The following is a 27,594-nucleotide window of genomic DNA, read 5'->3' as shown; positions in this document are numbered from 1 at the left end:
CTTTTAATAGGATCGGGGTGGGGACTGAGGCAGCTAATTTGATAAAACAGTTCTAAGAAGAAACAAGAGTTTTGTTAAAAGGGAGCAGAATCTGCCGGTAGATTTTTACGTTTCCGTTGTGTGTGTGTGTGTGTGTGTTTTAATTTGAAGTCCAGGAAACTCATGTTACGATTCCCACGGCAACAGTAATTTTGTCTGATGCATAAGTGACGTTTCTGGTGAAGAAAAATTTCCGCTTTTCCTGTGGTGTTACTGCACTTGTATCATTGCGAAGATCGGTTACAGTGGAAACGGTTGGATTTTTTTCAGTCCTAGGAGTAAAAAGCTTGCTGTGAAATCGACGTTTGCTTTCGTCTCACGCGTGTCAGCTGTAACATGTTTCCCATCCGGCCCTGGGCTCGGTCCAGGTAACTTCTTTTCCACTTGAGGGCTGGGTGGGTGTGTGTTTTAAGGACCCTCTATCCCTGACCTGGGGCTCCAGCTCACCACCCTGAGACTGAGAGTGGCCGACTCCGCCGACGGAGCCAGTCAGGCGCCCCACAGTTGGTGTATATTTTATACCTCGTCCCTTCCCCGTGTCTGTTCACTCTCCACCGCCTTTGGCCTAGATCAGATGGGCGAGCTCGGCAGAGATGACTTGCACACAGTTACTTGTGACTCTGTAACAGTACTATTAAAATCCCTTCGGTTTCTGTCTTATTTGAAAACACATCGTAACACCGTTTACTTCTAGTCATGAAAACAAATTTTTTAAAAAAATAATTTGTTCTAAAGATTTTAAGTAATCTTTACACCCAGTGTGCGGCTTGAACTCACCACCCCAGGATCAAGATTAAGAGTCACGTGCTCCACGGACGGAGCCAGCTGGGTGCCCCTTGAAAACTAATTTTTTTATTGAGATAAAATTAACATCACCTAAAACTCGCTGTTTTAAGCATTTTAGAGTATACAGTTCAGCAGCTTTTAGTTCATTCTCAGTGTTTTGCAGCCATCATCAGTTTCTAACTCCAGAATGTTGTCATTACCTAAAAAAAAAAAAACAAAAAACCATACCCCATCCCCTTCCTCCCAGACTCCTGGCAACCACTAATCTGAAAATTAATTTTTTTTTTTTTTGGAGAAAAGTATTTTTCTCTCATGTTAGCAAAATGTATTTGGAAGTCTCAGAATAATTTAAGTAAAAATATCACAGGTGGATGTCAGTCTCCACAGTTACCTATTTTGCTGTGACCTCTTGGCTAAAGAAAAATGGATTAAGTAAAAGGGATGGTATATTTAACATGTCTTTATTGTAACTTCTGGAGAATAAAAACCTGGAAGGAATGAAACCTGGTGTCCTGTCTGTGACCCCACTCAGAGCCGGTTAAGTGGAAGGAGCCCTGGGTGGAATAGAGGGAGCCCGAGGCCGTGGAGGATAGAGCGTTCTTCTTGGCTGTATCTTCTGGGGAAGTAAGATCAATAGCAGTTCTTAACTTTCCGTGTGCCTGCCCAGTAAACCCTCTAGAACAAAGAGGGGCCAAATCCGTCTTCTTTACAGGCTCATTAAATCAAAGATCGATTCACACTGAGGTCTAATTAAAGAGCAGGCCTTGCAGGGGAGTCAGTGATGATTTGGCTGTGGCTGCTCAGGACTGAGGGGAGGAATTAGTCTCTAAGAGGGTCCGAAAGCCAGAAGCCACGGAGAAGGGGACCCGGAACTCAGCTGGCTCATCTTGGGGCCCAGAGCTAGGCTGTTAGTGATCAGGCGTATGGCACAGGAGAAAGTACACGGAGTAATAAATAGCTGGCTGGGGTTCCTGAAAGCGTGTGTGTGTGTGTGTGTGTGTGTGTGTGTGTGTGTGTGTATTTCTCCCCCTAGTGAGTTGGGATGAGGCTTCTTGCCTTTCTCTTCACTTAGCTGCCTTTAAAACTTTCTCCATATTGCCTCACCTGGAGGAAGGTCGTCATCTGCAGACATAATACAGAATTGATATTAAAACCTTTGTTGTTGGTTTTGTTTTTTCTACACACCATGTTCATCCTCAGAAGTATGAAATGACACTTCATCTGGGAACCTTGAGCAGTCGTCTCAGATGGTGAAGCTCCTTGTATATGGACACGTAGCCGGAGCTGGGGGGCCTGGCCTGTAGGTGTGTGTGCTGAGTGAGTGAGTGAGGTGGGTGTAGCAATTCTCCCAAAGGTATAGGATCATCCGTCCCTCCTGTAGAGGAATTTGCTAAACCATCCATAAATCATGAGACTAAGAGTGGACTTAATCCAGTTTCTTAGAAAATGTGGAATTGGGTAGCCCTTGCCCCATTCTGCTTCAGAGACGCGTCCTCCCCCTGAGAAGCCCGTGTAGCCGTGCTGGAAGTGAGGCCAGTCTGTTTTGATGTTGGTGTGCAAGGATACCCTGTCTGCGCTGTTGGCGGCTTTGTATTGCCTTCTCCTCGGAAGTGTGGAGTTAATAGTGACTGAGACACTCGAGGCAGAAACTGAACAAAGTCGTGTTTAAAAAGTCCCAAGTCAGATTTCAGTGAACGTCCTTGTTCCTTGAGCGGTCTGTGGCCCATTCGTTTCCCACACGCTAAAGGGAAGCTGTGGCCCTAGTCAGAAAACAACACATTATGTATGAAAAGGGGGCCGCGGTTCCTCTCCTGTGTCTTCAGAGCCGTGCTCACTTTCTGCCTTTTTTGCCCAGAGTGTCGTTGGTGTGAACTGAAACTTTGCTGTAGATGAAACAGCACACCCATTCCCTTGGGAGATCATGGCTGTCCCCGTCACCTCTGTGATTCTCAACCTGAGCCATCTGTCAGCATCACCTAGAAGGCTTGCTGAGACCCAGATGGCCAGGCCTCAGCCCGTTTCTGATCCAGTGGGTCTGCAGTGCTGTTCAAGAATTTGCCTTGCTCCCAAGTTCCCAGGTGCTGCTGCTGGTCTGGGAACCCACCTTTGAGAACCACTGCCTGGTTTTACATAGGGATGGGGGTGTTGGGCGCTCCAAAACTCAGGTGTGGCGTCTTTACGAAACTGCTTAGCTTTTGGAGGGCAGTAAATTACTTAAGACAAGTTCCTACTGTTGCCGGTTTGACACTGGGCATTTGTTTGGGGCAGCGGGGCTCAAAAGCCTGGTGAGATATTTACTCCTGAAGAAGGTGCTGGGGAGCAGAACAGATCCGGCTGTCTGTGGGTTTGAGGCTCACGGCTGTTATAAATTTGTCTCTGCTTAATTTGCTGTGTATTGGTGATCACGCAGATCTCCCCAGCAGACCTTCACCAGTTACTGCAGAAGCAGGGAGCGCTTGGTGAACAGCCTAGCCTGGCAGGGGACCTGTTCCTGCCTCCGTGCGCGGGTATGAAAGGCTCTGTGTACCGCCCCGCCTCCCTGGGCAGAAAGAGCCCGTGCAGGGAGGTGCTTTTAGCACCATTTACCTTCCTGCTGGTTATCAGTCACTGCTATCAGATAAATCTTTGCCCTCGTCTGAGACGTGAATGGTACTCCTTTGTTGCAGGTGCAAGTTAAAGGGAGCGTCTGAAAGGTGGGCAGTCAGCCCCTGTCCTAATGGAATCAAAACTCAGGGCCCACACCTGCCCGCCCACCCCCTTACTCACCCCCTGGGGTCCCTGTGTTCTGCCACCAGGAGGCTGTCATCCTGGTCATCCGTGAGCAAAAGAGATAGAGGGGGAGGAGGATGAGGTGGGCTCAGGATGGAGACCAGCGGCTCAGATGGAGGGCTGCTGCGGCTTGCTGTGAGGGGAAGCCACACAGACATGCCCCACGGGCTGGGGTTTCTGCCCCCAAGGAACTCCTAAGCTAGCTGCAGAGAAAGGTGGGTGAGCAGACCATCGTAATGCAGGTGAGGGCCTGGCAAGGTCTATGGGGTTCCTCACTGCTGTCGCTGATGGGCTGTGAGAGGGGGAGGTTTCCCCTGTGGAGTGACAGTTTAGCTGAGGCTCCCCCGGCCTGGATCTCCTTTCTCTCCCCCCCCCACACAAGTAAGTTACAGGCGTCACATGGAGCACCTGGCATGCTTGGCCATCGACCGACATGTTGGGTCCTTGGAGACGTACTCACAGGACATGGCTTGCTCCATTTTAAGGCCCATGTGCCCGTCCCCATTTTTTGCTTTGTCAGCAGGCAGGCTGCTGTGAAGAGCCAGCAAGCTTCTGTTGGAAGGCAGAGCAGGACCCCTGGTTCTTAGAACTGCAGCCTCATCAGCCGCTGGGTACCACCAATGAGCCTCAAAGTCGAAAATTAAACGCCCGGTTTACAAAGAAAGCAGCTGGCTGTCCCGGAAACTTCCCAGGGGTTCTGTCGTGCAGACTGCCTCTTGCCCTGAGTCTAAGGGAGCCTTTTGCTGGGAAAGGAGCTACAGTGGCCCCCACTGCAAGCCTGCCAAATCACACAGTCATGACTTGTCATTTTCCTTTTTTTCTCTCTCTCTTTGTGAGTGGGGGTGGTGAGGCAGCCAGATGAGCGGTACATCTGCAAGTCATTTGCTGAGAAAGTGAAGCGAACACCAGCTGTGGGTCTGGGGAGCCCCGCAAGGGGAGGCGGGGGAAATAGGCACAGGCTCATGGAGGTCACTGTCTTTTTTGGGAACTCGGTAGCTTAGGTTCTGTGGTTCAGAGTTGGCTTGTGGTGTGTGTGTGGCTCTCTCCCCTCCTCTCTTTCTCATTTCTTCTGGTGACCGGGTAAACTTGAAATATAGTCCAAGACCCATTGAGCACAAGGAGGCCTGGGTGTGTGGATGGTGTGGGAGGGAAGTGCCTCTCTTGCAGCCGTGGGTGCTGAAAGCCCTGCAGGGCTCTGTGAGCACCGGCCCGCAGGTGGAGGCCTTCTGGGTTGCTCCATCTCCCGTGTGAAAGGGGTCGCCCCCGCCCATATCAACGTCTCCTTCCAAGCAGGACCATTTCCTCCCCCTCCCCCTGCCTCGGCCACTTCCTGCAGGTGGCTTCTGTAATCCACTTACCACTGGGGAAGCCTCAGGAGCGTGTGCACCTAATCCGAAAATGGCTGGCTTGACTTTGACCCGCGTGGTGACCTTGCAAAGAAGGCAGGGCCTATTGTGTCTGCTCACACCTGGGAGCCATTTCCAGCTTTTATAGCCCAAGTGGAAGAAATGTGTTTGCATTTAGGCCGGGCCTTCCTTTCATAAGGTCTGTCATTGTTGGGTGTTAGGGAGGGAATATGAGATTCGCCCTGCTTATTCAGAGGAGGGGAATCTGCAAGATAGAAGCGTTACGCGTTGTATTGAGTCACACAAAATTGCCGTTTCTTTGTAGTTCAGAAGTGATCAAAATATCAGCTGTTTTGGGGTGCTCCGGTGGCTCATTGGTTGAGCGTCGGACTCTTGGTTTCAGCTGAGGTCATGATCTCAGGGTCGTGGGATCGGGCCCCACTTTGGGCTCTGTGCTCAGCACCGAGTCTGCATGAGACTCTCCCTCTCCCCCTGCTCATGTGAGCTCGTGCTCTCTCTCTGGAATAAATAACTAAATCTTAAAAAAAAAAAAAATAGCCACCTCTTAGAGTTCCACCTTCCGAGATGAAACACGGCGGTGGTCGGTGTGTGTGGTTCCCTGACAGTGGAAGGCATTGCCCTGTGTGCCTTCACGGGCTTCATTTCATTGTAGTCGTCTCTGCGGTCCCAGGAGATAGTGTAGGGTCTGTTTTAAGTACCTTTTACATTCGAGGCACCTGAGGCACAGAGAGGGCCAGAAACCTGGGTGAGGTCACACAGGAAGTGGCAAAGGTGGGTCTTGATTTCTGTCCACCTTTGGGGTTTGTACTCACTGTATAAAAGGAAGTGTGTGGCCTGGGAGGGTGTTGCAATCTCTAGTGCTGGCATACCAAGTTGTGTGAGGAGGGGGCATCCTGGGGACGGTGGCCAGAAGGCTCTGATGGAGCTCCGGAGCGCAGGTGAGAGGTTCCTCCCGTGGCCGCGGCATCTCTGAGAGCCGGGCACGTGCATGCCTCCTGCCTCAGTCGTGCTGCCCTCAGGTGAACCTACTTGGGGCGGCGCTGGGCTGATTGTCATTGGCTGATGCAGGGTGACCACAGGTCCTCCCCTCACCCCCCATCACAGCCGCAGTTTAGTTATTCTGCACTGATGGTGGTGGTCCATGTTGGAGGGAAACTCAGTTTGTCTTCAGGTTTCTGCAGAGCCAGACACGTGGCATGCTTGTGCCGGCAGCTTCTCGGGGAGTGGCGACCTGCCCTCCAAGACATCACTTCAAGCTGAATTCCTGCGCCATGTCCTCATTTCCTGGATGCCTTTCAAACCCAGACAGCTGAGATAAAGGTGCCAGTTCGTGGTTTGTTCTGTCCAGCTCCTTCAACCAGGACATAGAAGAGTGTGTGTGAAGGCTGGCCGCAGGCAGCCGTGTGGCACGCATGGGACGCTGCCCTTGAGGCCCCTGGTGTCTGCTCAGCTGGACAGATGGAGAGCGTCTGTGGGGGCTAAGAAACATTTTATTGTCGGGGAGGAACCTGAGCGGGCTGCTGGGAGGTGAGCTTGCAGAGACCCAGGCTCCCTCCCCAGGCAACTGTAGGAAAAGGTAGGTGCAAACGGGTCTTTCCAGCCGACTCCATGCCTGCGCCGTAGAGCTTTAACGGGGAGGGCTAGCTCTGTAGAGTGCTTGAGAGAGGGCTCGGGATCAGCAGGATCTCCGTGTGAGCCTGCCTCCATCCTCGCTCTTGCTGTGTTCTCTCGGCCTCAGTGTGCCTGCTCCCACAAAGGTACTTGCTCATACAGCCAGGTGTGCGGACTCACTGAACACCACGTGTGCTCGATGCGGTGTGTGCTGTACAGTGAACGGGCACCACGTAGGAGACACGACTTGAAGACCGACCACTCTCCACGGAGACCCTGCGGTATGGACGGAGCTGACCTGATTCTGCTGCCGTGTTCCGAGGGGCTCTGGCGGCAGACCGGGGCATTAGGGTATTTGCACATCCTAAAAACAGACCTCACTTGCAGAGACCCCTTATGGGTCAGTCACTCCCTGGTAACCTAGTTGAAGTTTCTAGATCATCCCCATATTTGTGTGTGTGTGTGTGTGTAGGTCCTTAGCTTTCTCTTGGCGAATTCCTGGTACGGGAGCTCTGGAGTGTAGCAGTGGCACTGATTTCTCTCCTCTCCTCTCCTTGCCCGTTTCTTTACCTGGCTTGGGTGCAGCAACGCCAAGCAAATATCTGAACAGGGCTCCCATTCTTGGCTGCGTGGTGGAATGACCTGAAAAAAACAAAAAAACAAAACAAAAAACAAAAAACCCCCAGAAAACCTAGATGCCCAGGCCCCATGCCAGGCCGAGTAAATCAAATGTCAGGGAGGGGGGTGAGCACTGGGCTCAGGCACTCGTGTTTTTTTCCCAAAGCTCCCAGGTCATTTTGATGTGCAGCCAAAGTTTCCATGAGCCCTAGCTGGGGGATTGCAACTGAACGGTATTGTCTTCCCTTCTCTCCTTCCCTCTCATACCTGTCACTGAAAATACCCAGGCTCCCCTGCCTTCCCACCCTGTGCGCCCCCCCTTTTTTCCGTTTCTTTCTTTTCTTTTTCTGCTCCAGGTGGAGGGGAAATAAGGGCTACGGCTGACATTCAGTTTAGCACTTAGGATTCTGGGGGCCCTGTTAGAGGTTTTCACTGTTGAATTAATTGGAAGACACTGTGAAGTTAACCACGTCATGACTGGAAAACTGCGTTGCCTTTGGGTTGCATGGGGCGGGCCTCGGGTCTGCTTGGACGTGCCCACCTCACTGGGCGATCGCAGTTTGTGGATTTGCCACCTAATTTGGGGTCATTTGTCTGCCCCAAAAGCCGGCGTACTGGACCGTCTCTCACCTGCATTCCGCCTGTGAGTCAGAGGAGTCCCCTTCTGATGGGGGCAAGAGGGACCCTCTTCATAGTAAAATATAAGCAAAACTTATTCCAGTCTCTTCAAAACCTTATCCTTCACAATTCCAGAAGTAAGACTTCACTCTAGGAGCTGTAGAAAGGGAGGGTCCCCTCTGATCCCACCCAAAAGCTGTACTGGGATACAGTAGGATTCTAGCGCTAGCGTTGAGTTTCGATGATTGTGTGGTGTGTGTGTTGGGGTTTTTTGAGGGTCATGTTTGCAATTGGTCCTTCCATAAGTAGAAAGAGGAACCAGAATTTTGGAAATGAGGGGGAAAGATTCTCGTAGACTTTTTAGAATGTGGTTTGTTCCAAATGGAGTGTGTTCTATTTTATAAGGAGAAAAACAGTGGTTATCAGTGCACACACAGTGATGTTTTCCTGCCTTGTAATTTTTATTTGGTTCTGGGAGTCCAAGTGAGGACCAGCCGTCCCAGGGGCCCCCCTCCTCCTGGCCTTGCCAGCAGCAGGGCCGTAGTGATCCACCCTTTCACCCCCGAGGGCTCCTCCCAGGCCAGGCTGGCCCTGCTGCTCTCCCTCATCCTCCCATGTGTGTTAACAGGACTTCTCCAGCAGTTCTGTGGTTCCACTTAAGAGTCCAGCACCTGTCTTCACTTTGCCCCGTTCCCTGAGAAAGAGCTCCGGCTCCTGAGAGACACAATACATTGTCTGCAGAAATGGATTCAGAAAGCAAAGTACTATGCATTGTGGACATAATCAGATGGGATCCCTGTGTGAGGCCAAGATTCATCGTCTCCCTGCCTTGGTGGCCTCATGGGTCACCTCTGGGAGGAGAAAGCAGGTTGATGAGGACCCCCCGCTTCTCCTTTGGCCGCTCCACTGTGGGCAGTTGAGCAGACAGCCTTGGTCCATTCTTTGCCCACCTTCAGCTGAATGTTGTGGTTTAGGGTGACTCGTCTGCTGGCAGGAGAAGGCCCCTTACCTTCCTCTTGTCAGGACGTTACCCAGCCGAGCACATGTTACATCTTGACCCCAGAACGCACGCCGTTCTGCAGTGGGGTGGGTGCTGGCCCCCAGGGTTGAGGGATGGGGAGGAAGCATCCTTTCTTTGGGTGCACATGGCCTCCCCCTCATCAGCACCAGTACCGTTCAGAGAAGAGCCGGTGTCCAGACACTTGGCTTCCAGCCCTGACTCTGCCAGAGACCCTGCCACAGGGTCTTCCACACGTCCCCTCTCCCCTGCTGTTCCGTCACCTGTAAGGAAAGGGGCTGGTTCTCTCTCGGCCACATTGAACCAGTGTCCAGAAGGCACAGGGCCGCTTCCCCTCCTGTCAGCCGTGGGCCCTAGCTGTGGACCCTGGGTTCCTGGAGGAGGCTTGGCTGGTGCTGAGTTCTGTCCAGTGGGCCGGCTGAGTGCCGTGTTGAGAAGTCTGTGGGGTGAGGGTTCACACCACGGCCAGCTCCTGATGTTCACTACCGAACCCGGGACCCATAGCCTGTCTCTCCTGGGGGCTCCTCATGGCCTTGGCTCCAAAGTGCCCAGACTCAGCCCTTCTCTTCCTTTCTCCATTCCTTCCCCAGGGGACCCGCAGGGAGCTCCAGCCTCACCAGTCCCTGCTCCACACCTACCACACAGGGAACTGCCTGCCTTATGGTTGCCCTGCAGTCAGGGTTTGGGGAGGAAATGAGGGAAGGATTCCTTTGTGACTTCCCCGTCACCTATGAGATAAAGTCTCGGCTCTTGCAGATTTGTCCATTTCTTCCTCCCTCTTGCCACTTCCCGCCTTGACCTTTGCATGAGACTGCATGGGGGGAAGCCCACGCAGACTGTGTGTCTGGGTTCTGTGTCTGGTTGTCCCCGTGGCTTGAAACGGCTGCTCCTGGCCTCACTGCCTCCCCCACACCGTGGTGTCCCCTCTGTCAATGCACCCATCACATCCGTGTTTTTCCCCTCAACTCCAGTGTGTGTTTTTTGGATACGGGGTTTGGAGTAAGGGGGACAATGATACTGCAGTCAAAGATACCTTTTTTTTTTTTTTTAACAGCAGTTGCACATAGTGGGCATCCCATACATGTTTGAGTGAACAAATAAATGGAGGATTAAATAAGTTAGTCCGAGAATAAGCGATTGTGGGGCATGGGGCAGGTATTGGGTAGTTCTAGACATTTATCATCGAGGTGAAGGGACCAACTTTGGACAAGTAATAATAGAAGTGTGTTGGGGGCTTTTGGGGGGGCATGGCTCTTTCCGGCCAAGGGGTCAGACTTGGCTTTCCTGATTTGTTGACAAACTGGGCAGAGTATTATGGGAAAGATGGAGCAGAAACTCCTGCGTGGCAGGCAGTGCGCCTTTGAGGGAGGAGGGTGGGCCCTGCGGGCCCTTGTCTAGGTTGGAATTCTTATCTTGCTGCTTTCTAGATCCGAAGTTGCCCTCACCCTGGTGCGTGGGCATCTGCTCACCTGTGAGGGGTCAACAGGTGGTTTGAGGAAGGGCTTTCTCCAAAGTGAAGCTGGAGAATCACGGCAGGTCCCTCCATGCCTCCAGCCCATCCTGACTACTTGTCCGAGTCAGAAAGTTCAGAAATCCTGGAGTTACAGATAAGTGGCTTTCTTTGCTACAGGACATGTCAGAGACTTTAATAATGAAGGGGTGGGGCACGGTACAGCGCATCACCTGCAGCATGTGTTGTGTGGGATGAGTTGCATCATGTAAATTGACCAAGTGCAGAATCGAGCAGAATGAAAGGTAGCTGTATTGGAGCCCTTGTCGATACCTTTCCTTTGCTGGCCTACTTTGGGAGTCTGCAAGGGCCCACGAGGCAGGATGTGTGCGGATATTCCAGAAGTGTTTCACGGAAGCCCTCCAAAGCTAGTGTTCCAGGGATGGTACTTGGGGAATCTCCTGTGTGGCAGTACAAGTCTGACCTGTGTCTAGGTGTGGACGCCTAGCGAGCCCTGCTGCTTAGCCAGGCAGCGCTGGGGCTCGGCTGCAGTGGAGGGCACAGGACTGAGTGGTCCCTCCTGATGCACCAGGCAGGGGCCACGCCGGTCGTCTTCTTCCTTTTTTTTTTTTTTTTTTTTGATTTTTTATTTATTTATTTGACAGTGAGAGACAGCAAGAGAGGGAACACAAGCAAGGAGAGTGTGAGAGGGAGAAGCAGGCTTCCCGCAGAGGAGGGAGACTGATGCGGGGCTTGATCCCAGGACGCTGGGATCATGACCTGAGCCGAAGGCGGACGCTTCATGACTGAGCCACCCAGGCGCCCCCCACACTGGTCTTCTAACAGGCTTTATCAACATCCCCTTTCGCACTACGAGTCCATACCCCCTTGTCCTTTCCTCAACAGTGGAAAATAAGGAAGCAGTTCATGCTTTTCCCTGGATTTCAGAAGTCCCACAGTGCCCAGCAGTGTTTGGTGCTTAGCTTTCAGAATGGAGTCCTACCATTTCTGCTGGTTTAGAGGAACAGCTGGAGACCAAAAGAGGTAGCTGACTGGCTGAGTCCACCATGGAGTCTGCCGGGGCCTCAATCTGATTCCACAAGGAATGTCATGACCATTTTTTTGTGTTTTGAATTTTTTATTTTGGAGATAATTGTAGATTCACATGCAATAGTAAAAAAAATAAATAAGGTAGGAAGATTCTCCTATACCCTTAACCCAGTCCCCCCCAGTAGTAACATTTTATAAAACTGTTGCAACTAAAATATTGATATTGATACAGTCAAGGTATAGAACATCTGCATCCCCAGAGAGATCCCTCATTCTGCCTTTTGAAGCCTCCGCATTTCCCTTCTGCCCCCACCTCCTGGGCAGTGTCTGATTTGCTCTCCATGTATATAAGTTCCATTTAAAGAATGTGTTATGAGTGGATTCACACAGCATGTAACCTTTTGGGAGTGGCTTCCTTCTAGGCAGCGTAATTCCCTGGAGAGCCATCTCGGTTGTTGGCTGTATCAGTAGTTGCCTTCTCTTTGTTGCAGAGTAGTACTCCATGATACGGGTGTACCCACCGTGTTGAACCATTCACCTGTCGAAGGACATTGGGGGTGTTTCTCCATTGGGCCGTTAAGAATAAATCTGGTATGAGCATTCACATGTGGGTTTTTGAGGGGATGTCAATTTTCATTTCTCTGGGATACATGCCCTGGAGCTGCTGCACGTGTGGTAATGGTGCGTGGAGTTCTCTAAGACACTGCCCTGCTTTCCCAGCATGGTATACCATCTTGCATTCACAGCAGCGGTGTATGAATGATTGGGTTCTCCGCGTGCGGCCAGCATCTGGCGTTGTAGTGTCTCCTGCCCATTTCCTAATTGGATTCTTTGCTTTTTCCTATTGAGTTTTCGGTTGTTTTTTGTTTTGTTTTTTTTTTAATATTCTAGAAACTGGTTCTTTGTTGTACGTGTGGTTTGAAAGTATTTTCTCCTGGTCCGTAGCTTGTCTCTTCATCATCACAGGACCTTTCCCAAAGCAAATGTTTCTAATTTTGATGAAGTCCAGTGTATTCATTTTTCCTTCTTTGGTTTGTGCTTTTAGTGTCAAGTCGAAGAACTTTGCCTAGCTTGAGATCCCAAAGATTTTCTGCTGTATTCTCTCTAAAAGTTTGTAGTTTACATCTTACGTTTGGATCTATGATGGTAGGTTTGGTGTTTTGTTTTGTTTTGTTTTAACCCAAAGCAAAGAAGAAAACCGAAGCCTTGGTTTCAAGAAAAACAGAGCAAGTGTTGGCTCCTTCAGGAAGCTACAACGGGCAAGGCGAGGGAATGGTGTGGTTTTGGGTCCAGAGCAGGGGGACTGGAGGCAGTGCCCCTTTGATGTTATAGTGAGTCTTATCATCTTCAGGGTAGATAAGAACGACTGCATTATAAGGCCAACTCCTTAATCCTCCCCGAGTGCAGTCAGATCCTACGGTTGAAGGCTTGGGAAATTGTGTGCTAAGAGAGATCCTAAATCCTATGACCAGGAGATCAGAAGTCTTCTAGATGGGGCAGGAAGTGGGCCTGGCTTTATTTTTAAAGGCGTATCAGTGGTGTCACTCCCCGGGGGGGCGGGGGGTCTTGTCTTGGAAACTGCAGCCAAGAGCAGAAGGAGCCTCCCTCTGTGCTGAACTGCAGAGCCCGGGGAAGCTGGCATGGGAAGCCCAGGGAAGGTTTTTACCACCGGCAGAGGGAAGGTTCCTTCTGTGGCCCTCGAGGGGATTTCAGGGGCATCCTGGCACCCACAGACCCATCTCTGTGCTCATAACCACAGGCTGTCTGATAAAGCTTCTTGGGCCTCTTCCCTCCAGAGAACAGCATGGCCTGGGGTCAGAGGAAAGTAGGGCTTGCATGCCGGTGGGGTGGGTGACCCCAGACCAGGACCTTACCTCTCGGAATCTGCCTTAACAGGGGCCTTCTCTGGTGGTAGAGCAATGGGTAAATAAGTTCCTGCTCCCCGGAGGATGCCCGGTTTTGTCTTGTCCTGCTTAACTGCCTGCTGACACGCTGCGGGCTGAGGGTCTGGGAGGCCCATGTGTGCCTGTGGAGGGGCGGGGGCATGTGCAGTGGCCTGCCGCAGGATTTGTGCCCTCCCCATCCCCGAGTGTGCAGAGTTGGGTCCACCCCTGATTGAAGTACACATGGGGGGTGTAGCCTGGGTGCCTGCCGAGAGGAGGCGGGTGGCACAGGGTGCTATCCAGAGAGTTCCTGTTCCCCAGGGATCCTCCTGCCTCCTTCCGTGACGATGCAGGTACCACATACAGAGGTGGCGAGTGGGCTGTCTGGGCTCCGGTCCTAGCTGCCCTGCTTCCTGCTGCATTAACCTCCTGATGCCTCAGCATCCCCGTCTGTAAAAGAGGGGCAGTAGCAGCAGCCGTCTCTTGGCTAGTCCTGAGGATTTGGCGAGCTAGCCAGAGCTGGGCCCCTGGGAGGCACTCACACAATGTTCATTTTGAGACCACTCTTCCTCCTACTGTGGCTCCTTGTACCACTGCTCTGTGTCTTCTGAGAAAGAAGTGGGGTGTGCCTGCTTGGTGGGTCAACGGCGAGGGGAGGTTCCACTACCCTGTGTAGCCCAGGGAGTGTTGGGACCATTTCCGGGAGGCTGCAGAGGCCCCAGGGCACCATTCCAGTCTCCAACTACAAAGGCTCTTTGAAGTTTTTACCACCTGGAGTGGGCTGTGTGCCCTGAGACTGTGAGGATTCGAGGGGTCCGGTGGGGAGGCTCTGGAACCCTGCGCCATCCCTGCCTGTCGATGAATGCGTGCCTGGTGAATGGGTGGAGCAACTCCGAATGGCGGCCCAGGGGCCCCACCCTGCTGGCACCCCTTGAAGAAAGGCCACCGCCGCTCAGGCCGGCCTCTCGGCATGGTTCGCCCCAGAAGGCCCTCTGCCTCGGGACTGTCACGCAGGCCAGGCGTTTCTGCACCGAAGGATCAAGTCCCAAAGTTCAGTGTCTAAGGTTGCATTGACAGCTTTATAAAATAACAATTTATTTACATAATCACATGAAAATAATATGCAAAAGAGAGGAGAGGAAAAAGTCCGTCCTCATCATACTACATCCAGGAAAAACAGAGGATTTCCTACCTTTTCTCTGCGGGCATCTTTGGGAGAGTGGCCATCATGGGAGTCGGTCAGCAGTGCACCCTACCTTTCGCTCTAGATTGTGGTGTGGATGGGATCCTGAGTGCCAAGTACTGCTCGGTACCCAAGGCTGAAATGGGAGGGCAGCCACCAGAACGTTAGCTTTCCTTCGGGAATTTGGAGTGAGGTTCTCCTTACAGGTTTCCCTGGCTATCTGAAGAGGAGTGTTCCTAGGAAACCTTTTGTAAGCCAAAGAAGCAGTTACCATTTGGTTGAAGCAAAAATCATCTTCAGGTTTCTGTAGTTTAGCAGAAACAGGTGCTGATGTAGGTAGGTCTTTCCTAAGTATGGAGTGGTGTAACTCAGACCTCGGCACAGCGAGGGAAACCCGTATTCGAGTCCTGGGTGGTGAGGTCTCCCAGGGGCACAAACCACTGTGGCTAGCGACAAAGCCTTAGATTCGGAGGCAACGGCCCCCCCACCGCTGACCAGCATTTACTGTGGAGAGGGCTGCTTGGTCTGCGCAGTGCAGTTGCTGTATCCTGTCACGTGGCAGGGAAAGGGGGGTGTCTGCACCCTGCCCTCCCAGTGTCAAGACAGCAGTTTGAGCAGAACCACCCATTGCAGCTTCTTCACACCCTCTAAGAGGAGCTGAGTGGACACCCCTCGTTGAAGGTTTCTGGGATTGCAGCCTGACCTTGACCCTCACCACTTGCCATCCCTCCACCTGGCCCATCTTGCTTTGCCAGCCCCTCGACTCCGGGAGGGTCTGTGCCTCCAGCTCATCGTTAGGCGCACTGGTCCCTGCTTCCATCGAGGGACCGAGCCCAGTGGGCACAGACGCATGGAGCTTGCACAGGGCGACGAGGAGAAATCAGGCGAGCCTGGTGCGTTCCTGCAGCAGCCACAGGCTCCCCACTGGCGTTGGGGATTGCGGGTCCATGGGACGCGGCCTGACAGCCTGCTGTCTGTGGACCTCCCAGCAGGGCCCCTCATTGGTGAGGGCGCCAGGGTGCCGGAGAGGAACACCAGCTGTGTGCAGGGTGGCGGCTTGCCATGGCAGGGGAGAATAGGGGAAGGAAACAGGATGTATTGATTGATTTAGGGGAAGATCAAGCCGAGAGAGAAGTGAGCAGCCGTGTTGGCCTTGACCAGTAAAGAAACACTTTCGGCTTTCCTGACCCAAGTCGGGGACCCTGTGTAGATGGGAATTTTGAGTGGAAGGAGCTCAGGTTGGTGCCGCTCTGCCCTGCTCAGATGCCAGGACAGGTTACCTCTCCATGGTCATGGGACTGACTCTGCATGCATTGGCCAACCGCTAAAGTCCCCGTCTGTGTTAAGACGGCACAGCCTTTCTCCCTGGGGAGTGCAGTCCAGATGTGGCTTGTATTCTTCCTGAGGTCACTGGTGTCCGATAGGAGCTCCCCGAGTTGAATTCCTCATCACCCTTTCCCCCTGGCGCCGAGGGACAATGGGGGACTTGAGTAGGGCTGCCCCTCACTGCTGCCAGGTGCGGGAAGTACGGACTGTTGGCCGCTGCACAGTAACCCCGGCTCATCAGTGAATGTCTGGGGTTTGGGGTTAAATTGGGGAAAATGCAGGATTAACCTAAAACTCCATTTCGTTAGGCATTTTCTTTTCAATATAGCAGCTTTCCTACCTAATAAATTCTCGGCTAAACCTTTAATTCCCTTAAAATTTTTTTTTTAATTGGATGGTTGGTCTTGCCTCAGCATTTTTTTCTGAATAACATCCCTTTGTTCAGGTTTGTGGTGGTGAATGTGGGAGATGGAACTAAAGCTGTAATTCATTTGTTTATTCAACAAATATGTATCGAGCACCGTTTATGTTCCAAGCATGGTTCTGGGTGTGAAGGCTATAGGAGTAAAGAAGATTGGCTCAGAATTCTAATTACATTCTAATGATGTAATGACCTCGGGAGTACTTAATACCTTAGGAGGCTTTGTTTTGATCTGTTTATAATTAATAGACTATTAGAGCACTTTTAGGTTTACAGAAAAATTGAGCCGAGAGTACAGAGACTTCCCGTATACCGCTTCCTCCAGTTTCCACTACTAATGTGTTGCATTAGCGTGGTAAGTTTGTTAGAATGGATGAGCCAATATTGATACATTATTAACTAAACCTGTAGTTTACATTAGGTTTCACTGTAGTGCATTCCTTGGTCTTCCACAAATGTTTAATGACATGTATCCACCATTACAGTATCATTCAGAATAGTTTCACTGCCCTAAAAGCCCCTGTGCTCCACCTGTTCATTCTTCTCTCCCCGTAACCCCTGGCAACCTTGGTGTGCCTTTTCCAGAATATCCTATATTGAAATCACAGAGTAGGGAGCCTTTTCTGATTAGCTTCTTTCACTCAGCCATGGGCATCTCCTTACGAGATTTTTGTTTGTTTGTTTGTGCATCTTGGAATGGAATGCAGAACCCTGGTAGTTTGTATGGGGATCCCGAGGATTTACAGTCATTCATGGGCTGGGTCACTCCAGACGTCACAGAACGGTGCTGGCTGACGCGACCATGCATAGCTTTTCCCATTCCCGATCTTAGGCTTCCAGCTTGCTGTGTATAAGGTGGGGGAACCCGGTGGGCTCTGCTGCATCCAGCTGCCTGGGGCCACCCACTCCCAGGGGGATGTGACATCATGTCTCCTTGCAAGGAGTTAATGAAAACAGTTCGTTGAAGACCCCAAGGGGAGAGTGACCCTAAAGGAAGTGACGGGGTCAGGAGGTTGGTTGACACAGCCCGGTCCTGCCTTCGGAGGGGCTGACCCCGCCTGCTGGAGGCTGTTTATCCCGCCACTGGGCTGCTCTTGTTTTTTATCCGATCTCCACCTGAATAAACAGATCCAGAACGTCATCTGCAGCCAGGCTGAGAATCTGCCAAAATTCCCCAGGGAACTGATGATTCACCAGCAGCAGTGGGGAGGGGTGGGCAGTGAGGAGGAGGAGAGAGAAAGAAACCTGCGTCTTCTGATTCTCATTTCCTGTCTAGCAAGCAACCTAGGCTGGGCCGTTTCTGAGGCGTCACTGGTTTCTTAGAGCAAATTGTCCATTTATGCAGTAGAACAGATGGTTTTGGTTTTCATTCTTAAGGTGAACAAATGTAAAGCGGACGAGTGAGGGGGCGATGTGTTGGACGGTCATTCTGGGAGGCGGAATGTTTCTTCACAGTGGCCGAGGAGCAGTCTTCTGGACGCGTTCTTTTTGCAGCCTCCTTATCTTCATATTTCAAGTTGCTTGTGGTGTTGTCCTGGCACATAAGATAAATTGCCAGTGTGGGGCTTGGAATTATTATTTTTTATCCTTTCCTTTTTTGGTGCTCATTAGGCCCCTACTTAAAATAATTCTGTTGGACACCTGAACAAGATTAGATTGAGCTTGGCCATGCTCTGTGGCCCCGGGCTGTATTCCTGGTGCTTTTTGTGGGGGGACAGGTGCAGGCAGAGGGACATGGGAGGGTGGTGGCCTCTGATAGTGTGGTTGAGGGAGGCAGTGGGAAACATCACACTTGGATCAAATGGCTTTTCAGACACATTCCAACTCTGGGGAATTTGGTTTAAAAGTAGACTAGCTGTGTTGGCTGAGGCCGAACAGATGCGTGCGCTGAGACTGTGCTCAGAGCCGCGCCTGGACGTAGATGCTAGCCACAGGTGCGTGCAAATAGGCACCCAAAGACACACGCACAAGATGTGTTCCTAGCTCTGATGGCTGCAGTAACCCAAACCGGAAATGACTCAATGCCCATCAACAGCAGGAGGAAAAATAAACTGCCGTATACTCTGTAGAAATACTACACGGCGCTGAAAACGAATTAACAGCAGCTCATGGAACAACATAGATGGGTCCCGTGAACAGAATGTTGAGTGAAAGTAGCCGCATCCTGAAGAGCCTGTCTGCAGTGGTAACGTGTCTAAAGCACAAAAGTAGGCAAATTAGTCATCGGTGGTAGAACGGAGCTGCTGCCTTTGGGAAGAAGAACCGCTGGGAGAGTGACAGGCGGGAGGCGGGGGGCGACACGCGTTCTGAATCGCGATCTGAGTGGTTGGTACGTGGGTGAACACGCGTGCGGGCTTGAAGCTTTGCACTTAGGATGTACGCACTTCTCAGCAGGCCTGTGTTATTGCCATGGAAACATTTGCAAACAAATACACAGCTGCCACCACTGGACCATATGGCCCCTCTGGTAGTGCTGTATTTTTCAACAAAGGAGAAATGATTATCTTCATCGGTGTTCTTGAAATTATTAGCATCTTTTGGCACTTGCCATAATGCAGCCAGCCCCCCTCAGGTAGGCCTCAGGGCCTCTCTGCCCTGTACTGAGTTTTACGCTCAATCAGGAATGACAGGATCTCTTTCTATGGACTCCATGTCTGGGCTACAGAATTACCCTGTGCCCCAGGCAGCACTGAAGGGTGTGTCCTCCTTCCTCCGTTCCGGTCAGACCTTGGAGTGCCTGCTGTGTGGGGTGCAGGTGCTGGGGTACGGAGCCCTAGAACGAATTCTGAGGCAGCTCGGGATGGGCCAGGCACAAGGGGCTTCTGGTGCTCTGAGCCGGCAGGCTGTGAAGTGTAGGGATGCGCGGCAGGGTCGCTGTGCTGAGTACGGGGCAGGGGCAGTGCTGGCAGGTGTGACTTTATTTTCCCCCTCTCCATTTCAGGGCTAGATTGTGTGAAACTGTTTCTTAGCCAGAGATTTAAACAGAGCAAGGTCCGGAATTTGAATTTTGCTGATTTTGTGAAGTAAGACATTTTGAAAGTTTGATGTTGAGATAACATGGAAGACATGCTGTTACTAGTGAGACTCGACACTCCGGAGTTGACAGCATGGATTTCTGGGAGGCACCATAATTCTCTGGGAGAGCTGCAGGGCGTGCCTGCTTAGACGTACGGACTGTGCTTTGGACGGCTTCAGTGTGTTTGCCTAATTGGAAGAATTAGAAGGAATAAGGATAAACAGTGAGGATCTCCGTTCTGTTTGCCTCTCTGTCTTCCCTGGTTCCGGTCAGGATCCTGGGTTGTCTTGAGGAACATCATAATGGTGAAGACTTAGGTCGCACTTCCTGAGGAGGGAGAGAAGACATTAGTGGGAAAGATTCTAGTTAGTGATGCCAGACAGGAGCCCGGGGAACCACGGGAGGGTTCTCTGCTGTAGAGCGGCCTTGAGTGCCGTTTTGCAGGTAGTTAAACCAGATGCAGAAAGTGAGTTACTAACAGTTCCAAGGCTGCATCCGAGCTAGAATTAGAATCTGGGCGACTCTCCCGCCAACCCCAACTGGTTGCTGTAGTGTAGACCAGGGGTCAGTAAACTATAGGCAGTGGGTCAGATGTGGCCCACAGCTTGTTTTTGTAAATAAAGTTTTACTGGAACACAGTTACACTTACTCCTTTAGGTATTGTCATATGACGTTCCAACATCAGCGTTGAGTACTTGTGACAGAGAACGCGTGATGCACAGAGCCTAAAATACTTACTATCAGGGTATTATAGAAGACGTCTGCTGACTCCTGGTGTAGACAATAGGTGCATAACTCCAGGAACCCGCTGTAATCCATTTGACCCACCTTGACCCTGCTTCCTTTGATCTCCTTCCCCTTTCTTCCTGGCTGTTGTCAGTGACATGAGATCTTTCCCACCACCAATGGGAGTACCTTGTAAACACGGCTTTCACAGACCCATAGTGGAACAATCACTTATGATAAAAAGTTTTAAATGTTGGTTTCAAATGCCTCTGTCTGTTTTACTGTCCAATTTAACATTGGCTCTGAAAATGTAGCCAAGTGGAGAGAGCTTATCTTGCCTGCCCTCGGCCTTTGAAGACTGATTTTATTTTTGAAGCCTTTAACAGGTGTTGGTTTAATAGACTTCTGCTGTATTAAGTTCTCCTCGCCCCAGAGGGCAGCCTGAGGGGTAAACCGACACTGGGCGGAGACGAGTACCCGTGATCTGTACTGCACTTCCCCAGTGCCACAGCCACAGAACTGTTCTAATTTGGTTTAGCCGCAGAGAGAGGCTGGGCACCCCCCTGCAGCTCTCCATTCCCTAAGAATAGAGGTAGCCGTTCCTGCTTCAAATGCAGGTCCTTAAGGACATGATCTCAAAGGAACGATTCTTTCCATCCAGAATATCCTTGAGTAAGCAAGCTTCCTGTGCCTTGTTGCCGAGATGGGCCTCACAAAGCCCTCTGCAAATTTGCTGCTCACGCAGGCCTCCGGGAAGCTGGTACAAAAGGATGCCTAGCTAAGGCCAATTACGCGGACTGGTCTGAAGTGACCAGGAAACAGCCAGCTAGCATTCAGACCTAGCCAAGCTGCGCTGAAGGTTTATGGATTGAGTCCAGGAGAGTGTCCTTAAAATTCTGCTGGGAGAGCCTCTCAGATGGCATGCCAGATAGTCCTGCTTCCCTGAATTTGCATTCTGGTTCCCCTTGCTCCTCAGCTGTGTGACCTCAGAAGAATCCCAGCAGATCTCTAAGCCTCAGTGTCTTCACCTCTGAAGTACAGAGAATAATAGTACTTACCTCTTTAGATTGCTGTATGAGTTCCCTGAGGCTTCAGCCAGGGCCTGCTGCATACAGATGTTGAGTTATTATTGGTCAGCTGTTGCTAAAAAGAACTGGAACAAGGATCTAGAAGTTACAAAGATAAGTGTGGGCCTTCTTGGGAACGGGACTGTTAGTTACATTAAAGGAGAGACCTGATGACCACCTCCTGTTGCCCACGGCATTAAAAGCGTGGACAGTTTCTTGAAAGTGGATCGCCTCATGGAATCAGGGCAGCAAACACATTTTCACTGCTGTCTACTCTCAAGGGAGTAGGAGGGCTTCCCCTCAATACTGGCTGTGGGCTCTAGCCTTTATGGAGGGGGTGTCTGGAGGGGGTGTCTTGGACAGCCCAACTTCCCAGGAGGGGGTAGGGTAGGGTGTGGTGCGCTGGGGCCAGGGGCGTGCACGTAAGCCACGCTACGCTCGCAGGGGGGGTGAGGAGGGAATCTCGTGTAGCTGGTTGGGGGTCCAACGGGTCTCCCGCCATGGGGTCCTGCAGCGGCTTTCGTCTGGGCTTTGCTTTGAAGCGCAGCTACCCGAGACAGTCTGGTCTCCCAGTGGCAGGGTGTGACCCTCTCCAGCTGGAGCATACTTCATGCACAAAGCAAGACTGAGAGCTCTGAGTCAACGCTTTGTTCCTGAGAGAGGAGTCAGGCCTGCCTGCTTGCACTGAAATATGGCAGAGGAATAGACAGGAGCCGGTCATTCATTAATTTTATTCATTTATTCTTTTGCCAGAGCACCTCCCCCAAACCAGACCCTGAGCCTGGCTCTGAGGATCCAAATACGACTAATAAACAACTGGTTTTCTTGAGCAGCTGCTTTGTGTCAGGTCCCGTCACCCGTGGGGCAGAGGAACCTCACAGCTCCCTCCATAGGTGAGCCTCCTCTTGAGGTTCGTGCCTTCACGTCGTGTCACCGGGCTTTGAGCTCCAGCAGGGCAGTGCTCACGGCATGTTCTTCTGTGCTGTGCCAAGTGCCAGCCCGGGAAGAGCTCCTGGCCCTGGGTGGAGTGACCACGGTCCACAGAGGTGTCTGACACGGCGTGATTCCTGCTGTGTGTCGGGGCTGGGGTGGTAGAGTCTGCAGGAGGACAGAACCATGCGGTCCGTTTTCCAGAGTACAGGAGTTCAGGACGAATTTGATCAGGGCTGGAGTGTAGAGCAGGGAGACCAGTCCGGGGGGGAGGTGGTGGTACGTCCTCGGCAGCAGGGACCAGCGGTGTGTGAGCCCTGAGGACCCGTGGATTCAGTGCAGGCTACGTCTCTTGTGTTGTCTGGGCAACGTTGCCTCAGGGCTGTTGACGTTCTTTCTTTCCCTCACGTTCCAGGACTGAACTCCTCAGCTTGCATGATTTTTCTTCTGCTTAAATGCTGGCGAGTCCCAAGTCGGTGAGATTCAGAAATTTAACCTGTATTCATTTTTTAGGAATCATCCAGCACATGTTTACTGAGCACCTGTTAACGTGCTTCACACTGTTCCAGTGGTTGGAGACAGATTCATGACAGGACAGATGGGGGTCTCACCTTCCTTGAGCCACAGCCTGCTGGGAGAGAAGGTGTTAGACTAGAAATAAGCATATTACTGGATATATTAGGTGATAATTAAAGCTTTTGAGAAAAATCAAGTGAAGGAGTGGAAAGTGTGCAAGTGAGGGGGGGGGCGGGAGGAGCCTGTGGGTTCAGAGAACCTGGCCAGGTGTGCTTATGTCTCTTCGAGATCTGCTTTCCATTCTTTGGGATCTGTAGCCAGAAGTGGTACAGCTGGATCACGTGATATTCAGTTTTTGAGGAACCACCAGACCATTTTCTTCAGCATGGTACCGGGGTTCCCGTTTCTTCACATCCTTGTCCACACTTGTTTTTTTTAATAGTAGCCGTTGTATGAGTGTGAGGTTAGTGATGTTGGGCGTCTTTCCATGTGCTCACTGGCCATTTATAGGTCTTCTTTGGAGAAACGTCTGTTCAAGTCCTTTGCCCATTTTTTAATCGGGTTGTTTGGGGTTTTTTTGTTGTTGAGCTTTAGGAGTTTTTTTTATATATTCTAGATATTAATCCCCTATTAGGTATGTGATTTACAAGTGTTTTCCCCCCATTCCTTGGGATGCCTTAACAGGATCTCTCTGGACGCTCAGCTGGAAGTGGTCCATAAGCAGACGAGGATGGAGGCCTGCTAGCCAGGTTACCTTCATGTCTGCAGACTGGAGTCGCGACCATCACTGTTTGATGCAGCCCCCGGCGGTCGTCCCCAGATCCCATGGGCCGCTCGCTTATCTTCTGTGTGTGGCTCCGTGTTGCTGCCCTCTCTCTCCTGGACTGTGGTGGCCCGGAGTCCCTACTCCCCACGCTGGCCAGGGAGGCCTCACCTGGCACGCTCTGCCTGCCCGCCCAGCTCCCGGCCTGTGTCTTCCCCGAGTCCGCCCCCTGCCCCTGGCGCTGGCCCCCACAAACTGCTCAGGGCGGAATTCACTGCTCCTGGCGTGACTCGTCCACTGTGCCTCTGTCGTCCGCACTCCCACGTTCGGTTGTGTCTTGTGTCCAGGGCTGCCTCTTTGGCCAACTGGGGAAGTCCGCTGCACGTGGAAGAGCCCCATCCTCCTCACAGCATCCTTCCTCCAGAGTGGGCCTTGTGCACCCAGGGGCCCAGAATGTGGTTGAGTCCATGAATAAACAGATTGGCAAGAGAACAAAGAAAGGTAGACTATGGGGCCGGAGACAGAGGAGGGAGACGAGGTGCATTGGGGGTGGGGGTGGCTCGCAGCTGTCCCGTGGCCCTTTCCTCTGTGTCTGGTCCCGTTTCGCGTGACTTGGGGCCACCGGTGCTGCTTGTCTGCTTTTCTCAGATCCTCTTTTCCTGGCTCCCCGGTCCTGCATTCGCAGTCCCTGGATGAGGCTCAGCGCTTTGGCCTTTATTTCTTGTTCTTCTTTTCCCATACTTAACATAATAAAGGTTTTCTTTTCTTTTTCCCTTTTTCTTTTGGAGTCCCCAAACTGAAGAGACCATCTCTATTAAGAACATAATGAAGAACTCAAAGGAAATCGCTTTGCGGGGGCGGGGAGGGGACGCGAAGGGAAAAGTGGCCTTTCATTCCGAGGAGACATCCCCGTGTGTGGAGTTGTGCCCTTGTAAATGGATTTTTGGGTTCAGGGCCTGGGAGAGTTGTGGAAAAAACAAAGGAGTGGACGAGCAGCCCCAGAGCTTCTGGGAAAGAGAGCCTTGTTTATGCCTGTTGGAACCGATTTGGTCAAGTGTTTGTTTAAAGGAGATGCCACTTGGTAAGCGACGCCCGGCTTACTTGTGTTGTGTTCAAGAATGCTTTGATTGGCCGGGGACCCTGACACTGTTGACTCAGAAACTGGCCCGAGTGAGCGCCTGGAAGCGGAGGCCCAACACTACCACCCAGCAGAGCCTGAAGCATCTGAATATCGGAACTAGGGCCGCTGCGGTTTGAATCTGCCCGGCGGAGCCAAACCCACGATGGGGGGTGGGGGAGCCTCCAGCTTGGTTAGCATTGGTTGTCTTTCTCCTGATTAATAAATACTGGTTGGTCGGTTAGACTGGAGGCTTTCCAGAAAGAGGACTACAGGTGTAATTAAGTCATGGTGGTAAAATGGCTTTCTCAGACGGGGGTTAAGAGCTCTGAACACAGGTTAATGTCAGCTTTCGTGCGGTTTCGGCTGGGTGATCCATGTCCCTGAAATAAGGGGTTGCAGCTCTGTCTTCCATATGACGAAACCAAGGAACAAAGCTGTCAAGGGGGTAGAGTCAGGAGAGTCCGAGGATTCAATTCCAGGTAGACTGAGCTCCAAGTTCCTGTTCCCCTTAGGTTGTCAGAAGCATGTCATTTAAAAAAAAAAAATCCCTTGTGCCTGTCCTCACGCCTGTCAAAACATGAAGTGCGTCATGATGCATTAAGTTGGATTAGACCTGTACTCTGAGCTCCGGTGCCTGCAGTCCCGTACCTGACGGGGCTGGGCTCTGTTCTGAAGGTTCGGGATGAGAACCGCACCTGGAGCTGGCAGGTTTCACTGGGCACGTTCTTTATGGGAACGCACACTGGTGAATTCTGAGTTCTGGTCTCAGTGTTCTTTGCACGGCATTCATGACCCCTGTGTTCTTGTCCACGTGGAGAGCAGCCCAGGCTTTGAACTTGGGCAGACAAACTGTGCCTGCCAGAAAATTCAGTATTCTCTGTAGCAGCCAGCCAGCAGGTGATAACTTTACGGAAAGAAGAACGGGAGACCTCATGTGAAGGGTGCCACGAAGGTGTCTGAAAGAAACGGCGGGGAAAATGTTTCCTTGGAAAAAGACACGTTCAAGTGCCCTGCCCTTGTGTGTTTCAGGCAGCACAATAAGATCCGCAGCGTGGAGAGGAGTCAGCTGCAGGCTTACCTTGCCTTGGAGGTGCTGGACCTGAGCTCCAACAACATCACGGAGATCCGGAACACCTGCTTCCCGCACGGGCTGCACCTAAAGGAGCTGTAAGTGCCCCTGCTCTGCCGTCGGCCCCCGCGTGTGGACACAGAGTGCGTGGTTCCCTCCCCACCGTGCCCGGGCTGAGTCGGGGGGTAGGCGCCCACCTTCAGCTCCCCTCGGCAGGGGTGGGGGCTGGGGACCCCGGTCCACCGTCTTCTGTTGGCACATTTGTAGAGCATTTCCGCATCGAGCAGCATTAGTCTGGCTGCACGGGTGACAGCGGAGGCGGGGAGAGGTGAGGGAGTCAAGTACAGGTGCAGCCTGAGTATGAGGCCTGCGTTCTTCCTCACATCCTGGGCTGCCTCCCGGGAGAGCCAGTAGAGAAGGTTCAGGGGCACTTAGCAAATGGCCCCGCAGGGAGGCCTCCCTGCCGAGGCTGACCCGGTACGTGCCGATCCAGGCACCACACTCCCGAAGCCTGGCACGAGGGTTCGTCAAGAGGCGCGTACGCCCTTGTGTGCGTTCCCAGGACCTCCTAGATCTCTGTTTGTCTGCACGCTCTTCACCCATCCTAACAGCCCTTCTCACACGCAGCGGATGGGAGCAGGGAGGAAGAACCATTCAAACCTGTTGAGCTTACTGCTTGTTGTTAGAAAAATGTTGCTTTGGGGAAGAAACTAAAAACCTGGGCTCCAAAGATGTCTTCAAGTGACATGTGAGTTCTCATTCCCCGTGTTGTCATGGATCCGGAGTCATTTTGAGGCTCTTTCATGAGGCTGGTTTAGGGGTTGTTTTGACCCGTTCATGGAGGCCAAGGCCTGGCACATGGATTTTCTAGGACCCCCAAGGAGGGGAGTGATGTTTTTCTTAGGCTGCATCCCGGCACCAGAACTGGAAACGGGAGGCCCTGGCCTTTGTGAAGCCAGGGTGACAGTGCTGAGCCCCCACTCAGGGCTTTCCAGGGGTGTCCCCTTGCCACCTGGCACTCCCTTGCTTGGGACAAAGCAACCAGCAACTACAACCGGCAACCACTGAACCGAATGGCGGTGACCTCTCTGCACGAAAGCAGGAGGGGCGTTCTATTTTGGCAGCTCCTGGCCGGTGCGTCTCCATCACACAGACTGTTCTCCTTGAACGTGGAGTGTTAAGAACAAACAGTCCAGCCCCGTTTGCACAGAATCCTCATGTGCCCTGTCCTGGGCCGCTGCCTGATGGGGGGTGGGGGGGTGAAAAATGCCTCACCCCCTTCCCGTCTCTGTGGAAGCAAGTTCTCTCTGGTCTTTTTCCTTTTTGTTTTAGCCACAAACGGCAGCATTTGTCCAGGGAAGGCAGAAGGAACGAGATAGTGGTGGTAACTTCTGATATGGATAACATACTGTTCTTCCCTTTTCTCTGTTTTTTCTTCTTTTTATTAGTTGAAAGAATGTCGCACAGTGGAACACAACAGCTACAACCTGTATATTGCAGTACATTTTGAGGGAAAGTGCTCTTTACATACGTAATCCTATGAATGGACATCCCATTAAAGAATTGCTTCTTGTCTAAGTGTTTCTTTGATAAATTTGAAATGATTAAAATGAATTGGCTTATACACATTTATAAGAGGATGTGTGTTCATGTGTGCGTATATAAAGTTATACAGTGAGACCCACTTGAAAATTTAAGGCTGGTGGGGCACCTGGGTGGCTCAGTCAGTTGAGCATCTGACTCTTGATTTTGGCTCAGGTCATGATCTTGGGGTCATGGAATCGAGCCCTGAGTTGGCCTCCCCAGTCAGCAGGGAATCTGCTGGAAATTCTCTCCCTCTGCCCCTCCCTGCTCTTGTGCACTCTATCTAAAATAAATAAATAAATCTTTGAATAAATAAATAAATAAAATGTAAGGGAAAAATTAACTTCCCTAGAATTAATAAATCAGTTCTGACCTTGCCTGGAGGTTGACTTTCTGATTCCTAGGACTTTTCTCACCAACTTTGAACCCTCACCCTTGGTTAGGGGGTATTGAGGGAATCCTGCATAGGGTAGCTGTGGAGATGGCCCCTCTGCACGGCCCGGCTGGACTGTGAGGGTGCTGGGGTGGAGGTCAGTGACGTTGACCCCACCCTCCAGTGGAAGGCAGCCCACTGGCTACGAGCACCGTGTGCTCTGGGCTGAAATGACACTTCTGTCGAGGCCTGAAGCGGATGGTCCCGACAGGCAAGTTTCCAGGCTCGCCC

At 51.7% G+C, this 27,594-nt stretch overlaps 1 protein-coding gene across 1 annotated transcript in view; it reads left to right on the top strand.

Annotated features, from left to right (window-relative positions):
• The window catches only part of LRIG1 (leucine rich repeats and immunoglobulin like domains 1), a 110,943-nt gene that overhangs the window by 48,951 nt on the left and 34,398 nt on the right, over positions 1-27,594 (top strand). Inside the window, exon 4 of the mRNA XM_026501194.4 lies at positions 25,307-25,444. Within this exon, the coding sequence (XP_026356979.2) occupies positions 25,307-25,444 (138 nt within the window). The remainder of the gene's footprint in view (positions 1-25,306; positions 25,445-27,594) is intronic.

This window comes from Ursus arctos, unplaced genomic scaffold, assembly GCF_023065955.2.
Source record: "Ursus arctos isolate Adak ecotype North America unplaced genomic scaffold, UrsArc2.0 scaffold_14, whole genome shotgun sequence".
Lineage (NCBI taxonomy): Eukaryota > Metazoa > Chordata > Mammalia > Carnivora > Ursidae > Ursus > Ursus arctos.
The sequence above is the reverse complement of the archived record's forward strand: the minus strand, read 5'-3'. Positions and strand labels throughout refer to the sequence as shown.